This window comes from Vulpes lagopus, chromosome 18, assembly GCF_018345385.1.
Source record: "Vulpes lagopus strain Blue_001 chromosome 18, ASM1834538v1, whole genome shotgun sequence".
In the NCBI taxonomy this organism is placed as follows: Eukaryota; Metazoa; Chordata; class Mammalia; order Carnivora; family Canidae; genus Vulpes; species Vulpes lagopus.
The window spans coordinates 28,290,573-28,314,249 of record NC_054841.1 but is presented as its reverse complement, the minus strand read 5'-3'; the positions used below and the strand labels follow the sequence as shown (position 1 = coordinate 28,314,249).

The 23,677-nt window shown below is 42.2% G+C and overlaps 1 protein-coding gene across 4 annotated transcripts; it reads left to right on the top strand.

Annotated features, from left to right (window-relative positions):
* Positions 1–2: 2 nt before the first annotated feature.
* LOC121478129 (signal-regulatory protein beta-1-like) lies at positions 3–19,954 on the top strand. Of its 4 annotated transcripts, none has more exons than XM_041732983.1 (6): positions 3–331; positions 2,088–2,441; positions 13,021–13,335; positions 17,990–18,283; positions 19,051–19,159; positions 19,554–19,954. In XM_041732983.1, exons 1-6 carry the CDS (start codon positions 256–258, stop codon positions 19,630–19,632), a joined length of 1,227 nt encoding a protein of 408 aa, XP_041588917.1. In that variant the 5' UTR covers positions 3–255; the 3' UTR covers positions 19,633–19,954. The 4 variants fall into 4 exon arrangements, with proteins under 4 accessions (XP_041588917.1, XP_041588916.1, XP_041588919.1 ...); XM_041732982.1 differs by having other exon boundaries at positions 19,048–19,159; XM_041732985.1 differs by lacking the exon at positions 17,990–18,283.
* The last annotated feature ends 3,723 nt before the right edge of the window (positions 19,955–23,677 follow it).

The window sequence follows — 23,677 nt, the reverse complement described above, 5'->3', positions numbered from 1 at the left end:
GACATAGCCCTGACACTAACAGGGTCTGCCACAACCTCTCCAAGCATCTTGGGAGCCTTCTATCTATAATTTCGTAGCCTAGCCTGCTTCCTCTTTCACAGTCTAGAAGCAGAAAATGTCAAAATCCCACAGCACATTCTTCCAATCACAGTCACTTCCTCTTTCGTGAGTGAGACAAGACTTCCCCTCTCATCGCAGAGCGAAGTCCCAGGCCTCTCCAGCACAACATTCACACAGAGTAGGCTCCCTGCCACCATGATGCCTGCACCTGCCTCCCCACCCCGCCTGCCTCTGCCACCCCTGCTGCTGCCCCTGCTGCTGGGCCTCACAGGTGAGTGCCACCCTTAGGGACCGCTAGGCAGGGTGCTCACCTGAGTGCAGCTGCAGTGGTACCTGTTTCCCATTGGCAATGGGGAGGACACTGCCGCTTCCTTTTTTGCTTTTTTTTTTTTTTTTAACATTTTATATTTATTTGACAGATTGAGGGAGCACAAGCTGGGGAGCAGCAGAGGAAGAGGGAGAAAGCAGGCTCCCCACTGAATAGGGAGCCTGATGTGAGGCTTGATCCCAAAACCCTGAGATCATGACCTGAGCTGAAGGCAGACGCTTAACTGAGCCCCCCAGGAGCCCCTGCCACTTCCTCTTGAAGACATTTCTCTGAATGTTTTCTTTTACAACAAGGACCTCCCAAACCAATCCCCCCAGAAGGCTTATTACTTAGAGGTGTCATTTCCTTTCCCAGTCAGGTCCAGACAGCATTTACCCCACCAGGCATTTCTCGGTGACGAGGTTTCCCAGCCCTGCCTCACTTCTAAAACTCCTATCACCCTGTGAAGGCTCCATGACCCCCTGTGGCTTGATCTGCAGGACCTGGTGCCATCCTGAGAGAGGAGGCAGAGGTGCAGCATCTGACTCCTGCTGAAAACCCTAGAACCTGGGAGTCAGAGCCACCCTCATTTTAAGATAGAGAGGATCATAGATAGGTAGATCAACAGATCACAATTACTCCACATGCCATGCAGAGGGATTAGGAAATTGGGAAGTGGGGAGCACCTGGATGGCTCAGTGGTTGAGTGTCTGCCTTCAGCTCAGGTCATGATCCCGGAATCCTGGGATCAAGTCTCTCATCGGCTCCCTGTGGGGAGCCTGCTTCTCCCTCTGCCTATGACTCTGCCTCTCTCTGTGTGTCTCTCATGAATAAATAAATAAAATCTTTAAAAAAGAAAAGAAAAAACTGAGAAGTGGTACTTTGTAGACATTAAGTATCCCCCAAATCTCAATATCCTAAAATTATATTCTTAATATGGGAATTAATCATGCCTGTTGGCTCCCTTCTTGCCAGACCTAATCCCAGGAGCCTGCAGACAGGTGAAGTGCCCCTTCTCCTCCCACAGCAGGTTGACCCCTCAGTGGAAAATCTGTCCAGGAAAGTGGTTAAAAGCACAGATACTTTTTGAAACAGATCAGTCAGAGTTCAAATCCAAGTTCACCACTTATACCCGGACTTCGGACAAGTTACAAACTTCTCTGTGCATCCATTTTCTTGTGTGGAAACAGGGATAAATAATAATGCCTTTCTCACAGAGTAGTGGCGGGAGCTGAAGGAGTCAGTTCTGTATGTGAGTGCTTAGAGTGATGTCTGGTACACAGAAGGGTCTGTGGAAACTCGCTGTCAAATCCTTCTAGGGTTTAATGAAGGCAAATATGAACACATAAAATGACAGTCCTGCTGATTCTGGCCATTATAGCACTCACTCCGTGTCCTTGACAACCCATGTCTTCATTTAAAATTCACAGCACTAATGGGGAAAGGCTTGACCCATCCTGCTTGACAGAGGAAACTACCGAAGCCCAAGGATGGAGGGGAAAGGAGGGAGGGGCTTCCCCCAAACAGCCGTAGGTTTGTGCGTCCTGGGATCTGGCCTTGAGCCCACATCAGCCTGACTATAGATCCACAGTCTCCAGGCCTTAAGGCACAGTCCTGAGTGTTTTTCAAAGGTTCCCAATTTCAGTCTCACAACAAAGTTGTAAGAGAAGTCCCCTGGGCCAGGCTGGGGACAGTGGAGCTAAATTCTTTTTCCCTCCAGGAGTGGCAGGTGAGGTGGAGCTGCAGGTGATCCAGCCTGAGAAGTCAGTGTCACTCCCACCTGGAGAGACCCTCACTCTACGCTGTACCCTGACTTCCCTGATCCCCATTGGGACGGTTAGGTGGTTCAGGGGGACAGAGTCAGGCCGAGAGTTAATCTTCAGCTTCAGAGGAGGCCATTTCCCCCGAGTAACAAATATTACAGATGCCACAAAGAGAAACAACGTGGACTTTTCCATCCGCATCAGTAATATCACCCCAGCAGATGCCGGTACCTACTACTGTGTGAAGTTCCAGAAAGGAAACCCCGATGTGGAGTTGAAGTCTGGACCAGGCACCAGGGTGTTTGTACATGGTAAGTCCAGATTCCTGAGAACCCAGCCCCTTGTTCTAAGACAAATCACAAACTCCAGGCTCTCAGCCCAAGCCTCTCCCTTTGTTAACCCTGTGTCAAAGTTGAGGACAGAAGATGGGGATAGTAAGAAATCACAGCACAGGAGCAGAGTGAAACATAAACCCAGGGCTCCTAGCAGTAGAATCCTACCCTTTAAAATCTTACATTTTCAGGATCCCTGGGTGGCGCAGCGGTTTGGCGCCTGCCTTTGGCCCAGGGCACGACCCTGGGGGCCGGCGATCGAGTCCCACGTCGGGCTCCCGGTGCATGGAGCCTGCTTCTCCCTCTGCCTGTGTCTCTGCCTCTCTCTCTCTCTATGACTATCATAAATAAAAAAAATAAAATAAATAAAATCTCACATTTTCAAAAGCCACAAATTAGAGTGGAAAGCAGAGTGAGTAAAATTATAGGCACCAGGGCCAAATGGTCTGGATTCAACTTTTAACCGCCATTTTCAAGCTGTGTGACTTTATTGACTTTCTTAAATTCTCTGTGCCTCCATTTCCTCATCTGTACGATAGGGATAATAATAGCACCTCATAGATATGTATGAATAGTACAAACATAAATGAGTTTATAAATGTAGAACAGTTAGAAAAGCACCTGTAACATAAGTATTGCGTTAGTGTATATCATCATTATTTGGGATATTAAAACCACTTAAAAGCATAATCTTAAAGGCATGGAAACATGGATTCACAGAAACAAAGAATGAAAGAATTATTAAAGCAGAAAATCATAAAAATAGTATTTGGGGATATGGACTATGTAATCCTTATACTTCTTTAGTTTTGCTCTTGTTTTTTTAAGACCTATATATTTTTGGATTTGGTCCAGGCGGATAGAATGGTGGCTCAAGACAAAGTTCACAAGACTCTAAGCAGCATCCATACAGGGAAGCCTGGGAAGCAGAGCAGTTAGTTTAGGCCTGTTTTACTAATGACTTAATGATTGTGTTGTTTTCTCTGTTAAAAATTAGTGTAATAACTTACTCTAACAAAACAGAATAGAAACATACATCAACAGAATTTTTTAATTACAACTTTAGCACCTCAGGGCCATGGAGAAGCAAAGGGAATTAGTAGGCAGTCTTTTGAGACAAAGAGAAGATCATATGATTTTTAAGAATTGAAAATAAAAAGCAACTTGTATGCAAACCATTTGAATGAGATCAGCATGAGATGTATATAGGGAACATTAGATGCTAGAAGACGAAGAGTGGTGCCTTCAAAATACTTAAGGAAAATGATGTCCAACTCAAAATTCTAGAGCCAGCCAATCTGTTGAATTTGTGACATCACCAAGAGCTACCTTTCAATGTATCCTTTCTGTTTTACCAAGATAAAAGGTAAACAAAGAAAAGTAAGAATGGGAACCAGAAATAGAGGACTGGAGACTCCAAGATAAGAGATGTGAAAAGAGGCATAGGAATAGCCAGTAGGCCATTGTAGAACAGGAGGACTGAGGGCTTTAAGAGGGACATCTCAAAAAGACTGAATTGCTAGAACATTAGTCTTCAAACTCATGCCCACCACTTTTTTTTTATAAATTTTTTTTTATTGGTGTTCAATTTGCCAACATACAGAATAACACCCAGTGCTCATCCTGTCAAGTGCCCCGCTCAGTGCCTGTCACCCAGTCACCCCCAACCCCCGCCCACCTCCCCTTCCACCATCCCTAGTTCGTTTCCCAGTTAGGAGTCTTTCATGCTCTGTCTCCCTCTCTGTTATTTCCCACTCATTTTTTCTCCTTTCCCCTTTATTCCCTTTCACTATTTTTTATATTCCCCAAATGAATGAGACCATATAATGTTTGTCCTTCTCCGATTGACTTATTTCACTCAGCATAATACCCTCCAGTTCCATCCACGTTGGAGCAAATGGTGGGTATTTGTCGTTTCTAATGGCTGAGTAATATTCCATTGTATACATAGACCACAGCTTCTTTATCCATTCATCTTTTGATGGACACTGAGGCTCCTTCCACAGTTTGACTATTGTGGACATTGCTGCTATAAACATAGGGGTGCAGGTGTCCCGGCATTTCACTGCATCTGTATCTTTCGGGTAAATCCCCAGCAGTGCAATTGCTGGGTCGTAGATGCCCATCACTTCTAATATCATTTAAGATTAAAGTATTAAAAAAAATTAAAAAATTAAAAAAAAGATTAAAGTATTAGCCAATGCTTTCAGAAAGAAGAAAACAGTAGAAAGCATACAAATTATAAAGGAAGTAGAAAAACTATCTCTCTTTGTAGATGATATGGATTCTGGAAAATTTAGTGGACTCAACATTAAGCTATTACAAACTATAAGATACTTTAGTAATGTGGCAAGTTATAAAATCAATAAACAGAAATAAATAGACTTCATATAAGCAAACAAAAAACCAGTTAGAAGATATAATAAGACAGATGATCACATATACAATATCAAATTTAATACTTTGGGCACTTTCTACCAAAACAGTGATTTACTTGCCCACAAAAAAAATCTGGGCAAATTATATGAAATAATGGTTGACAGGATATTGGACAACAGGCAACAAAGGACAGTGATCCATGAGAGATGAGAGACAAATGATGTGGAACCCAAGTTTGCCCTCCAGCTTACTCTCTGAGAAAGCTTCCATGCCATCATGCAGGAAGAGAAAACTCAAATGGAGCACGGAGGTCTCTTCGAGTTGACAGAGGGAGCTAGAAGTCCAAGGAGGGCAAAGTGGCTGGAGTTTTCAGAGGAGAGCACTGAAGATGAGAAAGATACACAGAGAGAGAATCCCAAAGATCTTGAGTATTTGGCAGAAGAGTATGTCCATGAGGACATACATGTTCATGAGTATACGTACATAGCCTCAAGGGAAAATATCCCTGGAGCTCACACAAGGCTATTCCTGTACCTATTCCCACCAACCTGAGTGAAAAACGTCATAATGTATGGGGCATCTGGCACAGTATGCAGGAGAAAACAGCTATAATCTCAGATTTCAACACTCCTCTTTCAATAACTGGCAAAACAAGAAGGCAGAAAAATAACTAAATATGTAGAAGCTTTGAACAGCATTATGAAACAACTTAAGCCAACTGACGTTTATAGAACACCTGAGCCCCAAACAGCAGAATACACATTCTTTTTGACTGCAAAGGTAACATTTACCAAGATGCACCATATCCTGGTCCATAAATTGTCTCAGTAAGTTTAAAATGAGTCAAGTCATACAAAATGTTTTCTCACTGAGATTATATCGATAATAACAAGATAATCTCTGGAAAATCCCCAGACATTTGGAAACAAAGTGATACACTTCTGAATAACATGTTATGAAAGAAAAATAAAAGGAAAATGAGAGCATTCTAAACTGAATGAACATAAAAGTACAACATACCAAATTTGTGGATGCAGCCAAAACAGTGTTTAGGGGGAAATTTATAGCACTAAATGGACAGAAGAAAAGTTTCAACTCAGTGACCTTAGAAATTAGAACAAGAAGAATGAATGAAACCCAAAGTAACCAGAAGAAAGGCAATAATAAAGAACAGAGCATAAATCAGAAGTAGAAAATGGAAAACTAGGAGAAAAATCAATAAAACCAAAAGCTGGTTCTTGAAGAAAATCAGTAAAATTTATAAACTCCTAGCCACACAGTCAGCCAAGAAAAAAGAGAGAGGATGCAAATTACCAATATCAAGACTGAGAGATGGGATGCTAGGCTGGCTTAGTCCGAAGAGTAACTGTTGATCTCAGGGTCATGAGTTTGAGCCCCACCTTGGGTGTAGAAATTACTATAAATAAATAAACAAACAAACAAACTTAAAAAAAGAGAGAATGAGAGAGTTAACGTCCCTACAGACTCCACAGATATTAAAAATATTATAAGGAAACTTTATGGAAAATTTTATACCTATAAACTCAACAACTTAGATGAAATGGACAAATTCTTTGGAAGACACAGACTACCAAAGGTCACTCAAGAAGTCAGTAGCCTGATTTTTGAATTTGTGGTTTAAAAACCTTCTCACAACAACAGTCCAGGCTCAGATGACTTCACTGAGGAACTCGATCAAACATTTAAGAAAGAAATACGAACAATTCTACACAAATTATTCCAGAAAATTGGAAAGAGAATGATGCTTCCCAATCAATCTTTAAAACCAGCATTACTGTGATACTAAAACCAGATAAAGAAAACTTGAGATCAATATATCTCATGAATGTATAATTATTATAAAGCTACAAAAATCATACAGTGTAGTATTGGCATCAAGGTAGACAAGTAGATAAGGGTGCCTGGCTGGTTCAATCAGAAGAGCATGCAACTCTTGATCTTAGGGTCATGAGTTTGAGCCCCACATTGGGTGTAAAGATTACTAAAAATAAACTTTTAAAAAAAGATAGACAAATAGATCAATGAAAAAGAACAGATTCATATAATAATATATAGTCAATTGATTTCTTTAAAAAAAAAAAAGTAAAGGCAACTTCATGAGGAAAGAAGTCCTCAACAATAGTGGTGATTCAATTGGAACATTAGTAAGCAAACCAATGGAACAGAATTAAAAAATCCAGAACAGTTCCTCCTACCACATACCAAAATTAATTCCACATGGGTCAGATATTTAAATAATGAAACTGTGCAAGTATGATAATCATGTCTGGATTCTTTTGTAATCTGGAAGTGAAGAAAACCTTCCCAACTGTAATTCAAAATGCAGAGACAAAAAGAGGAAAAAATGACAATTTGATCATATTGTACAAAAAGAAACTTGTTTATGGAGTGGGGGTGTGTGCATATACTATTTTGCAACTTATAACACAGACATAGAATCACCCCTAATGTATATAAAGAGCTTCTAAAATTTTACAACAAGCAACTTTATAGAATTATGGGCAATACATATGAGAAGACAATTTATAGAAAGTGAAATAGAAACATCTCCTAAATATATGAGTATGTTCAATCACCCTCATATGAAAGGATATGCAATTTAAAACTACATTGGGACACAACTTTTCACCTATCTGGTTGGCCAAAATTCAAAATTGTGACAATACACTCTGTTGGAGGAGCTGTGGGGAAACTGATACTTCCATATATTGTAGGTAGAAATTCAAAATTATGTAAGTCATAAGGAGGTGGATTTGGCAATATTTAGCAAAATTACATATTAGATATACTTATTACATGCTTATACATTACCCTGTGACCTAACCATCCCACTTCTAGAAATGTATCCCAAAAATATACTAACATAAGTATAATGTTTTATGGTTAGGCTCTTGGTTACAACACTATGTATAAGAATAAAAGACAACCTGCTAAATAAATTATGGTAGAGTCACACAATGCAGTACTACAACTTTAAAAAGCCCTGAGAAGAAGAAGTCAGCACTTTGCTTCAGCATGACCCACAGGATATCATTAAACAGGAAAAGTAATGTGAAAAATAGTGTGTGGAGCACACTATCTTTTATGTTAAGAAGAGTGGGAAATACAAGCATATCCATATTTGATCGTATTCTTTTAAAAGAGGAAAAATCAAAATGTACTTTTAAACATTTACCTATAGGGGAGGAAGGCAGTAGGGTAGAAGGGACAGGGATGAAAGTTAGACTTCTCTGACTGTACTTTGACTGAGGTTTTGATTTTATAAACATTGCACATTTTAAATAATTAATAAACAAAATTTTAAAATTTCTGAATATCTAGATTACTAAACCTAAAATTTAACTAATTAATCTAACTATATATTGATGGCTTAACCAGATAAAGAGAAGTTATTTCAAGAGACTTTAAAACATAGGGCTTTAGGGGCATCTAGGTGGCTCAGTGGTTGGAGTGTCTGCCTTTGGTTCAGGTTGTGATCCCCAGGTCCTGGGATTGAGTCCCACATCGGGCTCCCCCCACAGGGAGCCTGCTTCTCCCTCTGCCTATGTCTCTGCCCCTCTGTGTGTGTCTCTCATTAATAAATAAAGTCTTTAAAAAAAACATAGGGTTTTAGCTTGCAAGCAGATCCTTGCAAGCAGATCCTTAGACAAATATATGAGTGCAAGTAACCCCAGTAAGGGAGTGGTAAAATCAGTTAGTGAAGGCTGTGTCATCAAGCTCACCACTACTGTGGGTAAATGAACCTTAATCAGATGAAAACCTATGGGAAGTGATACAGAACATGTCTCAGATGTATCCCTCTTGAAAGAAAAGGTGTTTGGGCTGATTATATACCAATTCCCTCTCAGGCATTGATTGAAAGCTGTTCTCAGAGGATGTTAGATGCCCCATGCTTCAAATGCACGGACAACCTTCCATATAATCAATCTTCTGAAAAAGTTTTCAGGAAGAAACATGCATAGACAGGCATGTGGAAGTAGTCTTGAATGCACTGAGGTGGTCAAGCTCCAGGAATTGGGGCATACCTTGGAGAGTGTATATTACATACAGTATGTATCTATATCTCCAATGAAACATATCCTAAGAACAAAGGGAACCAAGAGGAAATCCAAAACTCTATTCAATAATTTGGTAATAATATCTGATGTTGGTATTTATAAGTATTATATATGTGTTGAAGGATAAAGCAAATAAATAACTGTGCTGAAGTCCTTAGGAACTGGAATTTTCAGGATAGAGACAGATACCAGGCAGAAATAGAGAAGTTAGGCCTTAAAAATTGCACTCTTAAAATGGGATTATAACTATCAGTATTAACCTGTTTAATTGTTTCCCTCCTTAAAAAATACTTACTTCATAGCCCTGTCCTCCAAAAGGACCTGGAAGCAGTGACAACCTAGTAGTAATGAGCATCACTAGTACATAGATTATGGTCTCTAGCACTTTCACAAAAAACACCCAGGGCTATATAGGGCAATGACCGATTCCAGATCTTGGACAGAAAATGTGCAAAATTAGCATGGAGTATTTTGTTGTGTGAAAAGCAAGTAAACTATCAATGTCTACTGAAATTATTTAAAAAGACTCAGGAACTAACTTAAAGGAAGCTCCCATTGGCCAAAGATGAGATGATTTGAGCATTAAAAAGAATAAAAATCACAGTAGATTGACATCCATCAAAAATGTTTAAAAATTATGATTTTATAATGATACAAAAATAAAAGAAACTTCATTACTCACCTTTGGGGGTTACTAAGGCACCAACTCATTTTTCCAAAATCCAAAAGACAGTAAGCAAAGGCATTTTCCCTGCCTTTCCTATATGGACTATATGTCAGAATAACCAAAAATAGTTGAATGAAAAAAATAATTTCAACTGATAACAACAGAAGGAATGGTAGCAATAGTCAGCCACCAGTGCGTAACTCCTGGTGGAATGATGGATCAAGACAATAATTACCTACGTTTGTTAAAGACATTAGGCTAAAGGCTGGTAGAGAATTTCATCACAGATCAATCTGACAACACCCAAAGCGACTAATCAATCTGCACACTATAAAAAGAGGCAGCGGGGCCCCTGGGTGGCTCAGTGGCTGAGTGTCTGCCTTTGGCTCAGGTCGTGATCCCTGGGTCCTGGGATCGAGTCCCACATTGGGCTTCTCGTGGGGAGCCTGCTTCTCCCTCTGCCTATGTCTTTGCCTCTCTCTGTGTTTCTCATGAATAAATGAATAAAATCTTTTAAAAATAAAATAAAAATAAAAAGATAGAGCCAGATATTACATACCTCTTAATTAACCACCTACAAGGTGTTCTTGCCAAAATTGTGAACCGGGATCTAACCAACTAGACCCTTTAGATCCAACTGTAGGCAAAATATGGGAGAGAGAGGATTGTTCAAATGATACAACAGAAGGGGCTCCTGGGTGGCTCAGTCAGTTAAGCTTCTGCCTTTGGCTCAGGTCATGGTCCCAGGGTCATGGGATTGAGCCCTACCTACATCAGGCTCCCTGCTCAACTGAGAGTTTACTTCTCCCTCTGCATCTGCCACTCCCCCTGCTTGTGCTTTCTCACACTGTCTCTCTGTCAAATAAATAAAATCTTTTTTAAAAAATATGATACCACAGAAATATATGCCAGAATGTGGAAAATTCTGCAGGTTTTTCCTGCAGGCTTGGGTTTTTCAACAAATAAATATTAAGAAAAAATAAGAGGAGGGGCTCCGGCTGGCTCAGTCAGTAGAGCATGCGACTCTTGATCTCAGGGTCCTGAGTTAAGCCCCACATTGGACATGGAGCCTACTTAAAAAAAAATAAAATACATAGCAACAAAATGTAACATGTGATCTTGTTTACATCCTATTCAAACAAATCAATTATAAAATGATATTTGTTGGGGATTTACCCCAAAGATTCAGATGCAATGAAACGTCGGGACACCTGCACCCCGATGTTTCTATCAGCAATGGCCACAATAGCCAAACTGTGGAAGGAGCCTCGGTGTCCATCGAAAGATGAATGGATAAAGAAGATGTGGTTTATGTATACAATGGAATATTACTCAGCAATTAGAAACGACAAATACCCACCATTTGCTTCAACGTGGATGGAACTGGAGGGTATTATGCTGAGTGAAATAAGTCAATCGGAGAAGGACAAACAGTGTATGTTCTCATTCATTTGGGGAATATGAATAATAGTGAAAGGGAATATAAAGGAAGGGAAAAGAAATGTTGGGAAATATCAGGAAGGGAGACAGAACATAAAGACTCCTAACTCGGGGAAACGAACTAGGGGTGGTGGAAGGGGAGGAGGGCGGGTGTTGGAGGGGAATGGGTGACGGGCACTGAGGTGGACACTTGACGGGATGAGCACTGGGTGTTTTTCTGTATGTTGGTAAATTGGACACCAATAAAAATTAATTAAAAAAAATAAAATAAAATAAAATAAAAAATAAAAAAAATAAAAAATAAAAAATAAAAAATAAAATGATATTTGTGATAAAAGCAGGAAAATTTGAATGCTGGAAAGTATTAGATAATAATAAGAGAATTACTATAAAATTTTAAGTATGATAATGGATTTTGATTATGTTTTAAAAATAACTCCTTTTTTTTTTAGAGAGAGAGAGAGAGAGCATGAGTGGCAAGCAGAAGGGGCAGAGGGAGAGAGGGAATCTAAAGATCTTAAGACGGCTCTATGCCCAGCACGGAGCCTGACTCATCTCATGACCCTGAGATCGTGACCTGGGCCAAAATCAAGGATCAGAGGCTTACCCAACTAAGCCACTCAGTCAGCCCTTATACTTTGTGTTTTAATAAAGGGTCTTTTTAAACCCAAGCCTGTATAATTTCTGAAAAGTCCTTGTACACTCTCAGGTATTCATGTACCCTAAACGGAAGTTCACTACACTACTTAGCAATATCAAACATACTGGGAGGACTTATCTGGCAGAAAGTTTAGGGATGAATTTGTCATAGATTCATTAAAACTAAGCAAATAAAAAGTATAGGACAATTAGGGGCACCTGGATGGCTCAGTCAGAAGAGCATGCGACTCTTGATCTCAGGGTCATGAGTTCAAGCCCCACATTGGATGTAGAGATGACTTCAATAAATAAAAACTATTAAAAAAAAGAAAGATATAAAAACTGGGTTCGGGGGGAAGTTGTGCAAGAAAGGAAATGTAATAATGATATATTACATGGCCCAGTTGTGAACAATACTTCTTTGGTCATAAAATATAAATGCTGAATACTGATAAGATAAAAGATTTTGATGTGTCTATTATAGGAAGATGTAAGGGAAGGAAGTGTGACTGTCTGGTGGAGGGAGATATATGAGAGTTAAACCATCATCTTCCATAGTAGTAGGTCTATTCATAATATATAAAACTGATAAAAAAGACAAATAATGGTATAAGCATCTTATTTAGAAACACAAAGAGGGGGCACCTGGATGGCTTAGTTGGTTAAGCATCTGACTCTTCATTCCAGCTCGGGTCATGATCTCAGGTTCATGGGACTGAACCCTGTGTCAGGCTCCATGGTAAGTGTGGAGCCTGCTTGAGATTCTCTCTCTCCTTCTCCCTCTTGCCCCTCCCTGCTCACACTCATATTCATTCTCTCTCTCTCTCTCTCTCTCTCTCTCAATAAAAGGGAAAAGAAAGAAAGAAGAAAGAAAGAAAGAAAGAAAGAAAGAAAGAAAGAAAGAAAGAAAGAAAGAAAGAAAGAAAGAAAAAGAAAACAAAGAATCAGCTAAAATACTTAAAAGTGGTTGGTCTGCACATTTTTTTCCTAGGAGAGGAGGCAAGGGATCTGATTTTTTTAATTCTATACCTTATATGACTTTTTAAACAATGTACTTTGGGAAGGAGGGGAGGGAAGGAAGTTGGGGAATGACAATTTGTGATTTGCATTTTAACACTATTGCCATGGTCTGATGTTGAGTGCAGACAGCAGGGTTGAGAAGCAGTCAGTGAGGCCAGTTGGCAAACTGTTAATGGTAAGAAGTGTCATAATAAAAATTACACAGAGGAGAAGACTGGAGGTGAGAGTTTGGGGTGAGTGGAGCTGGGTGAACCCTAAGGGCGGGTATCGAACTAAAGAGTAACCTGCCATCTTTATTTCTCTCTCTTCTCTCTCAACTTTGCCTCAATCAAAGCTAAGCCCTCTTTTCCAGAGGTTTCTGGCCCCTCCAACAGGACCAGCACAGGCCAGATAGTGAATTTCACCTGCACGTCAACTGGCTTCTTTCCCAAAAACATACACCTGAAATGGTTTGAAAATGGCATGGAGCTTCCCGCCTTTCAGACCTTGGTCTTCCTGCTTGGAGATGCTGCGTCCTACACTATCATCAGCATAGCCATGGTGACCCTTGACTTATCCTCACTCCACTCCCAGCTCACCTGCCAAGTGGCTCACAGTACATTGCAGAGCCCCCTCAGTAGGCACGTGAACATCTCCAAATTCCTCCAAGGTAAGAATCCCCCCACCCACCCAAATGGCCAACCCTTGCTGACCACTACAGGTTCCGTTTGGAGCACTTCACCTGCCTCCTCCCATTTATTCTTCATCAAACCTCTTGTAAGATATGTATGAGGTTCCCTATCTTATAGGACCATCCTCTTCTTACAAGATGCCATGGTTAGGTACTTCTCTTTCAGAGCTCCCTTTGCTCTCTTATATTTGGGAGGTGGAAGTTCATTCATTCATTCAACAAGTGTTTACTCAGCATCTGCTATGTGGCAACATTATTCTAGGTGCTGAGGATTCCATGGTAAACAGAACAGACCTAATTCTGCTCTACCAAGTTCACAGTCACATAAGCCCCATCAACAAGATGCAAAAACTATACAGTTCTAACTTTTTCCTAAGATTTACTTATTAGAGAGAGGAGAAGCAGAGGGAGTAGGAGAGAGAAAATACCAAGCAGACTCTCTGCCAAGCCCAGAGTCCGATGAGGGGCTCGATCTCACGACCCTGAGATCATGACCTGAGCCAAAATCAAGAGTTGGATGCTTAACCAACTGAACCACCCAGGTGCCCCATATAGTTCTAACTTATAATATGTGCTATGAGAGAAAATAACTGAGTATTAAGATAAATGAAAACAGGAGAAATGTAGTTTACTAAGGAAATGCCTTTTTGGAGGAGCCACGGCAAAAAGATGAAAGGGGGTCCTCCAAGGAAAAGATGGAATGTTCCAGGCAGAGAAAACAGGGTGTGTAAAGGCCTTGTAATGGGGGCTGGAAGCGAGACATGCCAGAGCAGAGTGGAGGAAGAGATCCATGTGATCAGAGCTTAGGGAAGCAGGGTGTGTGGAGAAGGAAGAGGCTGGAGAGAGAAGCAGGGACAAGACCACACAGCGCTTCAAGCCACAGCAAGGAAGTTTCCCCCTATTGCATTGTCCCTGCAAATTCCTAACACTATGGTGTAAACCACCACACCACCATCGCTTTGCTGCCAGTCGTTGGATTTGAAACCCACCCTGATATCAGGGGAGAGGAAATCACCCTCACACAGGAAGGAAATCACCCTCACTGGCCTTCACAAGGGTGTCTGCAAGGGATCTGCGCTCTCCTCAGTCACCACCCCACAGCAACCTCAGAGTGCAGAGACCCCACTCACCTCCTGTAGATGGGCACATCCCTTTCAGGGCTCTGGAGCCTCACTGCTCCTTCTCTGTCTATTCCAGCCAGAGCAAAGCAAAGAGAAAACCCATTAACAGCATCACGGTTTCCACAGCAACCCTCCTCCTCACTGGAGACCATGTTTAGTACCAAGGTAGAGTTTAGCTCCTCATTTCGGAAATGCCTCCCTCCCTAAGTAGTAGTTTGCCCTTACATAGCCAAAAGATACCAGAGAATAAATAAATAAATAAATAAATAAATAAATAAATAAATAAATAGGATACCAGAGAGTTCCAGCCTGGAAATGGAATTCTAGCCTCCACCTAGAGCATCCCAAAGAAGCTAGGTGTCCCTGCTTCACGCAGAGGATGAAATCAAGTTGCAGGGAAGTAAAATGACTTGTCCAAGGTCGCGTGGCTTTTAAGTTCATGAGATGGAATTTGAACTCAGTAATACGCCTTTTGGATGATCATGTCAGACCTCCCACACAACACAGAGATACCAGAGCAAGGCAGGGTCCCCCTTCCCCAAGAAAGGTGCTTTCATCATGGCCAGTACAAGATGGGCATTGTGCTGCTTTCTGCACTCTCTCCAAACCCCTGGTTCCCCGTCCTTCCCTATATCAATGAAGAGACACCCCATCAACCCAACCATCTAAGCCAGAGACCTATTTTACCAAATCTATCACAAGTACTACCAAATAGACTTCTCACGTCTCTCTGACCTCATCCATTTTACTGCCACTGCCCAGATTCATCCCCAAGTTCAAGTCAACATCATCCCTTACCTGGTCATCATAGCCCCTTCTCTCATATCTACCATTACCCTTGACAGTGTAGCCCCCAAGTTCCCAGCAGTCAAACGCATTTTATAAAGGAAGCAGGTCTTGTCCCTTCTTTGCTTAAAACCCTTTGCTGGCTCACCACTGCTCTTACAAAAATAAAACAAAATAAAATCCTTATCAGCATGTTCAACAAAAATCTTTAAACATTTTTTTCATATACCCTGAGATAATTGTGAAGAACTATGTAGTTCCTTATATATTTTAAGGTAACATCTAAAATAGTTCATCACGAGATGCCTGGGTGGCTCACTCAGTTAAGCATCTGCCTTTGGCTCAAGTTATAATCCCAGGGTCCTGGGATGGAGTCCCACATTGGTTCCCTGCTCAGTGGGGAGCCTGCTTCTCCCTCCCCCTCTGCCCCTCCCCCTGCTCCTGTTTTCTCTTTCTCTCTCTCTCTCTCTCTCTCTCTCTCTTTCCCTCTCTCTCTCTCTCTTAAATGAATAAAATCTTAGAAAATAAAATAAAATAAAATTGTTCATCACAGACTTAAATAGTTGCAAGGGCCAGAACCCCTGGGATATTTATTTTTTAAAAAAAGGATTTTATTTATTCATGATAGACAGAGAGAGAGAGAGAGAGAGAGGCAGAGATACAGGCAAAGGGAGAAGCAGGCTCCATACCAGGAGCCCGATGTGGGACTCGATCCCAGGACTCCAGGATCACGCCCTGGGCTGAAGGCAGGCACTAAACCACTGAACCACCCAGGGATCCCCCTCCCCTGGGATATTTCAAATGTTACATCTCTCTGAAATGTTCAATGGAAAAGTAAAGTCATATTGCTTTGATTTCCACCATCATCCATTACAATAGACATAAACAAGCTCTTCTTGAATAATCAGAAATTTTATAATTTTCTTTTCACTTCCTAAATTTGTATTTCCATTCTAATTCCTGGGGAGAACTTTATCCTACTGTAACTAAATTCTATATTTGAAAGTCCTTATTGACCACATCATCATACATATCATAGAGAACTATGAGAAAACATAGAACTACCACAAATATATATGCATTGAATATTCTATATAATGAATTGTATATATAACTTGTTATATAGAAAATTCAATATATATATATATAAATTGAATTTTTAAAATTGTTTCTTATGACCATAGGCTCTAAGTGTTAAAAAAAAATTCTTTTGGATTGAATTGCACAATCGATCAAAACAATCTAAGTATCTGACAGATTTTGACAAACAATCATCAAAATAACCACTAAAATGTTATCGGAGATGCAGCTCAGTGAGCAAGATGGGGGAGGTTATGATGCTTTGATTAAAGTAGTCATTCTAGCCAGCAAGATTTTGAACTGTCCTTTTATTTTGTGTCCCAGAGTGTCACCCAAGGTCACTGCACCAGAGGTAGATTTGGGATGTGTGGCAGGAAGGTCTTCCCTCTGCAACATTGGGAGAAGGACTGAGGAACAGGAGCAAGAGGCAGGAGTAGGCATTCTCAGGCAGATCAATTTCAGGAAAAAGTCATGTGAGGGCTCAGGAGCTGGAAATTAATTGTCTTAAACTACCAATGTATGGGCTCCTTAGGATGTTGTTATGTGCCCCCAGGAGCAAGTGTGTAGGACCAGTAAGTGCAGATAGTCTTCATGGCCAGGGGCTATGAATTTGGCTTCATCTCGCTCATGCTCACCCTCACTCATTCTGATCATCTTTCTGCCCTTGGACACGCTAGGCTTCACCTCAGGACCTCTGCCCATGCCCTTCCCTCTACCTGAGAGGCACTTCCCTCCATGTGGCCTCTCCCAGAGCCTTCCTTCCTCTGGCCCTCCACCAGTCCCTTTGCCTAATGTTCCAGTTAGCAGGACTGCATAGCAAATTATTCCCAAACATATTCCAATGCTCTAAACTTACTCCAAATCTCCCAAATTATTATGCTCACATATTCTGTAGGACAAGAATTTGGAGAGGGCCTGGCAGAGATGGCTTATCTCTGCTTCATGATGTCTGGGACCTCACCTCAATGATTCCAGGGCTAAGATCATCTCAAAACTGCTTCGCTAACATGCCTGGCCATTGGTGCTGGCTATTGGCTTGGGGCTTCTGTTCTTTTTGACATTGGCCTCTCCTGATCATCTTTCCATGTGGGTTAGTTTGAGCGTCCTTGTAGCTCCAAAAGTGAATGTCCCAAGAGTCCCAAGTGGAAGTCACACCAACTTTGATAACCGTCCTTTGGAAATTACAGTGTCAGCTCTGCTATACTCTTCATCAGGCAGTCACAAAGTCCCACCCAGGTTCCAGGGCAGAAGTAGACTCCCTTTCCAATGGGGAATGGCAAGGTTCTGGAAGACATGTGGGGACTTGCTGTGGCCATTTTTGGAAAACACAATCTGCCACATGCAGTTAACTCCTATTCATCTCTCTTATTTCTGCTGAAAGGTCACTTCTTTCAGAAACTCTTCCCTAATATGCCCCATCTCCAGACCAGGTCAGGTGATCCTGTGTAGGTTCTCAGAACCCGTATGAGGATCATGTCCCTGATTTTCTCCTTCTATGTCCTTCATAGAAGAGCAGGAACTCTGTGAGGCAGGGATAGTCTTGCTTGCTGCTGTATCCCAAGAACCAGGGTTGGAAAGCTAAGGATGCTCCTTGAGCATCTTTTGCTTGAGGGAAGGAAGGAACAAAGGAAGGGCTGTTGTTTCAGTTATACCCACAGTGACTATATCAGCACACCAGGTTCCAAGCCTTCAGCTGGCCATACTCACTTGCCACATCCAAAGGTTCTACCCTGAAGTCATACAAAGCACCTGGCTAGAGATGAACAGAGGCCTTAAGGCCTGTGAGGCTTCCGTGCTCACCAAGAACCCAGATGGCACATTCAACCAAGACAGTCATATCCTGGTCTACACCTCTGAGGACAAAGCACAGTTCACCTGCCAAGTGTGGCAAGAGGCCCAGCCACCGGTCCAGGCCAGCATGCAACTGAGTGAGTTCAGAGGTGAGCCAGCATGTTGGGGTGAGTGGGGGAGGGGGGAATAACCAAGCAGTGAAAGGTCCAGACCTGGACACCAACAGGCCAGTTTCATAAGATGGTTCTGCCATGTCTGTCATGCGTGACTTTGAGGAAGTCACTTCACCTTCCTGTAACTCAGTTCCTTCATCTATAAAATGGGACAGGGAAGCCCGGGTGGCTCAGTGGTTTAGCGCTGCCTCCAGCCCAGGGTGTGATCCTGGAGACCCAGGATCAAGTCCCATGTCGGGCTTCCTGCATGGAGCCTGCTTCTCCCTCTGCCTGTGTCTCTGACTCTCTTTGTATGTCTCTCATGAATAAATAAATAACAATCTTCTTTAATAAATGGGACAGCAATGAGAGCAACCTCAGCTGAGGGTGCTATTTGGTCCCAGAGGCTGCTGCCTGCTTTCATCACCCAGCTGGATCCTGACTGCACACTTCTGGCACCAGCTCTTCCAGTGAATAGCTAAATTCATCTGAACTATCTTCCCCCATTTTCACCCACCCTGTCCAAAGCCGTTGGGATTCAACAATTACCAAGCACCTATTAGGGTGCTCTCATTTGATACCGAGACATCCTGAGGTACGTGTTATCATCCCCATTTTAAAGATTATGAAATGAGGCTTAGAGAGGTGAGGGGATTCCTTCTCCGGCTGAGTCTTAAGACCAGAGTCTGAGGTGAGGCTAGGCCTGCCTAAGGGTTGAGAGGTGAGAGCCGGAAGCCAAGTTCATCCCCATATCTTTCCAGAAGCCAGGGCATTCAGCGCCCCCTCTGGGACCCTCATCCTGCTTGGCTGGAAGTTGTTTTCTCTCACTGCACTTTGCACCATCTGTGTCCTCAAGAGGAGATTCCCTTCCAGGTAAGGGGGACCTCAGAGAGAGGTTGGGTTTCCAGGGGCGGGGATACCCCAGGCCAACAGGGGGCACTGTGAGAAGAAGCCATTTCATACCGACCTTGAAGGTATGTGGAATCCAGAGTGTCTCTAAGAACTGTGCCCCAATCCTTTCAATATTCCCCTCTGCCCCTCACAGTTCCAGCCTGAAGATGCACAAAGATGCAGGCTTCCCTGTTCTAGGCAGGGGTAGCACCCCAGGAAGGATACTTAATATGGAAACCACACTCTTGAGGTGATCTATGATGAGAAGCCTGAGAACAAGGGCTTTGCCCCAGCTCCCCGCTTCCCCTGCAGGTCACAGGTACCACAAGGCCCTCCACAGTGACACAGGAGCCTCAGTCCCTCCTGTTTTATTTAGGAGAACTGATCCAGGAACAGCACTTGCCATGAAGCCTGCAGCCACTACCAAAGCTTCTCCTGTCCCACCAGCCTCCTGAGACCTGTCTAGCACTGGCTGTCCCTCCCTGTCTCCTGCAGCCCACAGAAAGGATGAGAGCCTGAACTGGGAAAGGCTGAGAGGTAGCCTTTCACATCCTATGGACAGCAGTTTCTCTGGGGATTCTGGGCATGAAGTCCATGACCCTGAGCAAGAAACCCAGAAGAGGCAAATTAAGCTCCTACCCAGGGAGGCACACAAACCTGCAATTCTGAAGGCCCCTCCCAGACTCCTCAAGGAAAGCCTGTTGTGCATGAGACCTTTACAGCTCCTTCATTAAAATGTTATAAGAAACATCTATGGCCAATAAACATATAAAGAGATGTCCAATCTCATTAGTAATCGGGAAAAACCAAAGCAAAACCACCCTGAGACACCACTTGGTCCCTACATAGAAAAAATAAAGAAGCCATTGACTCTTTCTCATGTTGCTGATGGGTATGTCAAGTGGCACAGCTGCTTTTGGAAAACAGTTTGGAAAATTTGAAGTTGAACATTCACATACTCCATAACCTGCTATTTCTGCCTTTGAGTTATATATATCCCAAAGAAACTCTTTCACATGTGCTCCAGGAGGTATATTCAAATATATATATATATATATATATATATATATATATATATATATATATATATATATATACATGTTAGCATGGTTTCAAATTAGAAAAACCTGACAAAACAATCCAAATGTACAGGCACAGGATGATGGGCAAATAACTTAGTATAATCACAGAACGGAATGTTATAGAGCAATAAAAGTGGATGAACTATAGCTGCATACAATAATGTGGATAAATCTTAGCAAATACAATATTAGGAGTGAATAAGACCTAAAAGATTTCATACAGCATGATATTATGTTTCTAAAGCTAAAAACAGCTAACAAATGGTTTTTAGGGATACATATAAATTTTATAAACCCATATTTTTTCAAAATAGATGAACTCAAGAGTTTTTTAAAGATTTTATTTATTTACTCATGAAAGACAGAGAAAGAGATAGAGAGAGAGAGAGAGAGGGAGAGAATGGTAGAGACACTGGCAGAGGGAGAAGCAGGATCCATGCAGGGAGACCAATGTGGGACTTGATCCCAGGACTCCAGGATCACGCCCTAGGCGGAAGGCAGACACTAAACCACTGACCCACCCAGGCATCCCTGAACTCAAGATTTTAAATGGTAGCCTGAGGTAGGGGAAGGGAAAAGAATGAAAAGGGTGGGTATGTATAGGTAGTTGGAAGTTAGTATCAGGATTCTAGCTTCCATTCTGAGTGGTAGCTTCATGAATGTGTATATCATTATAAATTTAAAAATAGAATAACAGTGTAAGTCGATAAATAGATATGTCAGTAGATAGGTAGATGGACTGATTATTGGAAGGAACGGATGGAGGGAGAGAGAGTAAATGGATGGATAGATGGGTAAGTAGATTAATAAAAGAGGGTCATGCATGGATCAATGATGAGTGTGTCATGAAGCTAGAATTATGATAGGTATAATTCTATGTACTTAAGATCCAAAGGAAAAATAAATGGAAAGACAATACCTAAAGAGCCCCCAAGTTCCCTTCCTATTATGACATTTATGAATCCACATTAGGAGAAGAGCATAGTCACCCCAGGTCCAGCACTTCACATACAGTCCTATTTATACTAGTCCCACAAGATGTGCACCATTCCCCAATTTGCAGGTGAGGGATCTGAAGAAACCTACTCAGTATGACTCAGATAACACATTATGGAACCAAAAAAAATTAGACTCAAACCCAGCTTTGCTCGGTGGTTTCCAGGGAGCTATACTGCCTACTGTCTATGGGCAGATGGGGAGACTTTAACTCATCATCATTCTGCTGCTTCCCAATCTTTCAGTCCTGCGTTCTACACTAAATCCCACTCTGTACCTCTCTAGAGAACAGAAAGGAAGGACACCTGCACTTTTCCAGTCGTGGAGTGGATCTAGGGTTACTCCTTAGTCCCAAAACAGCCCTGGGAGCCTCGGTGTCCATCAAAAGATGAATGGATAAAGAAGATGTGGTCTATGTATACAATGGAATATTACTCAGCCATTAGAAACGATGAATACCCACCATTTGCTTCGACATGGAGGGACCTGGAGGGGATTATGCTGATTGAAATAAGTCAATCGGAAAAGGACAAACATTATATGGTCTCATTCATTTGGAGAATATAAAAATTAGTGAAAGGGAATAAAGGGAAAGGAGAGAAAATGAGTGAAAATATCAGTGAAGGTGACAAAACATGAGAGACACCTAACTCTGGGAAATGAACAAGGAGTAGTGGAAGGGGGGTTGGGGTGACTGGGTGATGGGCACTGACGGGGGCACTTGGCGGGATGAGCACTGGGTGTTATGTTATATGTTGGCAAATTGAACTCCAATTTAAAAAAAAAGAGAGAGAAAAAATGGCCCTGGTAAAGATCTGGGGGAGGAAGTGTAGGCCAACTTCTGGAAAAAGGCTCTCTGTAGAAAGATCAATATACCTAGGGGAAACAGGCATCCTACTGCGTTTGTTTCACTGTGGTCTTGAATCTTTGTAGTCACAGAGTTGGAGGGGCTGAACCCCAAACTACATTACCTCTCAGACATGAATCTCCTCTTCAACAATTTCTACTCACAGTAGAGCAGCTTCCACTTCAATATCCCCATCCCCAGCCTCTCATGCTGGGAGCTCTGGGATGCCCTGGCCTCCCTGCCCCACAGCTCCCCGCCCCCAGAAGCAGGGCCAGGAGAAGGATGAAACCAGTAAAGTGCCTAGGGAGCAAAATTTAGAGACACTCTCTGGGTTCATCAAGGACAGCAAAGACTTGCCACGTCATATTTTGTGTCCTAGACACCCTGGGTACCAAGTCCCATGACTTCTCCCTCCTGTCCATCTTCACGTTGCTCAGACCCCAATCAGCATATACCTAGGTCACACAAAGAGCCTCCTCAAGATTCTCACTCTAGAGTCTCCAATCCATATACTACACAGACCTCAGAATGGTCTTTGCCAAACATTTGCTCAAAAATTTCGGATATCCCGGCATCCTTGGTGGCTCAATGGTTTAGCTCCGCCTTCGGCCTGGGGTGTGATCCTGGAGACCCAGGATCCAGTCCCAAGTCGGGTTCCCTGCATGGAGCCTGCTTCTCCTTCTGCCTGTGTCTCTGTCTCTGTCTCTGTCTCTGTCTCTCTCTCTCTCTCTCTCTCTCTCATGAATAAATAAATAAAATCTTAAAAAAAGAAAAGAAAAGAAAATTTCAGGTATCCATTATAGTTCAATTTTAAAAATACATTAAAAAAACAATTTCAGATAGTTCCTCAATCCAAGTCCTACCTCTAGAAGGTGACAGTGACTATCCCAGTGTCTCATACCTTGACACTAGAGGGAAAAGGAAGCAGTCAGAAGAGTCCCAGCTTGAACATAAATAAAGATGCCTCTTCCTTTCAGAGAAAGCTTATGTCCTGAGCAAGCCCAGAGCTTCCACACAAATAATGCCTCATTGCAAAGAAGATAATGCCTTCATTTATCTCACAAACATTACTGAGTTTATACTCTGTAGCAGGCACTATTTCAACACAGAGGAAACACTGGTGAACACTGGTAGGGATGGTCCCTACCTTTGTGGAGTTTACAGTCAAATGAGGACAGTTACAAAGAAGGAAAAGAAGGAAGGACAAATGGGGGGAAGATGTCAGGGAGGAAGGGAGGAAGGGAGAAGTTAGGAAGGAAGGAAGAAGAATGTGATATGTGTCCTGAAGAAAATAGAGGGGTGCAAAAATACTGCAGATTGCAATGACAGCTCCACGGAATCAGGAATTAAGTGATAGCTATCTAGAAAGAATAGTAGAGGTGCGCCTGGGTGGTCCAGTCGGTTAAGCTTCTGCCCTCAGCTCAGGTCATGATCCTGGGGGTCCTGGGATTGAGCCCCTGGGATTGGGCTCCCTGCTCAGTGGGGAGTCTGCTTCTCCCTCTGCCCCTCACCCCACTCATGCTCTTTCTCTTAATCGCTCTCTCTCTGGCAAATAAATAGGTAAAATCTTAAAAG

Excerpts from the sequence above, each read along its gene's own strand:
- LOC121478129 (XM_041732982.1), top strand. The coding sequence starts at position 256 with ATGATGCCTGCACCTGCCTCCCCACCCCGCCTGCCTCTGCCACCCCTG. Across the intron at positions 13,336-17,989 it reads CATCTCCAAATTCCTCCAAG|TTATACCCACAGTGACTATA; the intron begins GTAAGAATCCCC and ends CTGTTGTTTCAG. Across the intron at positions 19,160-19,553 it reads AAGAGGAGATTCCCTTCCAG|GAGAACTGATCCAGGAACAG; the intron begins GTAAGGGGGACC and ends TGTTTTATTTAG.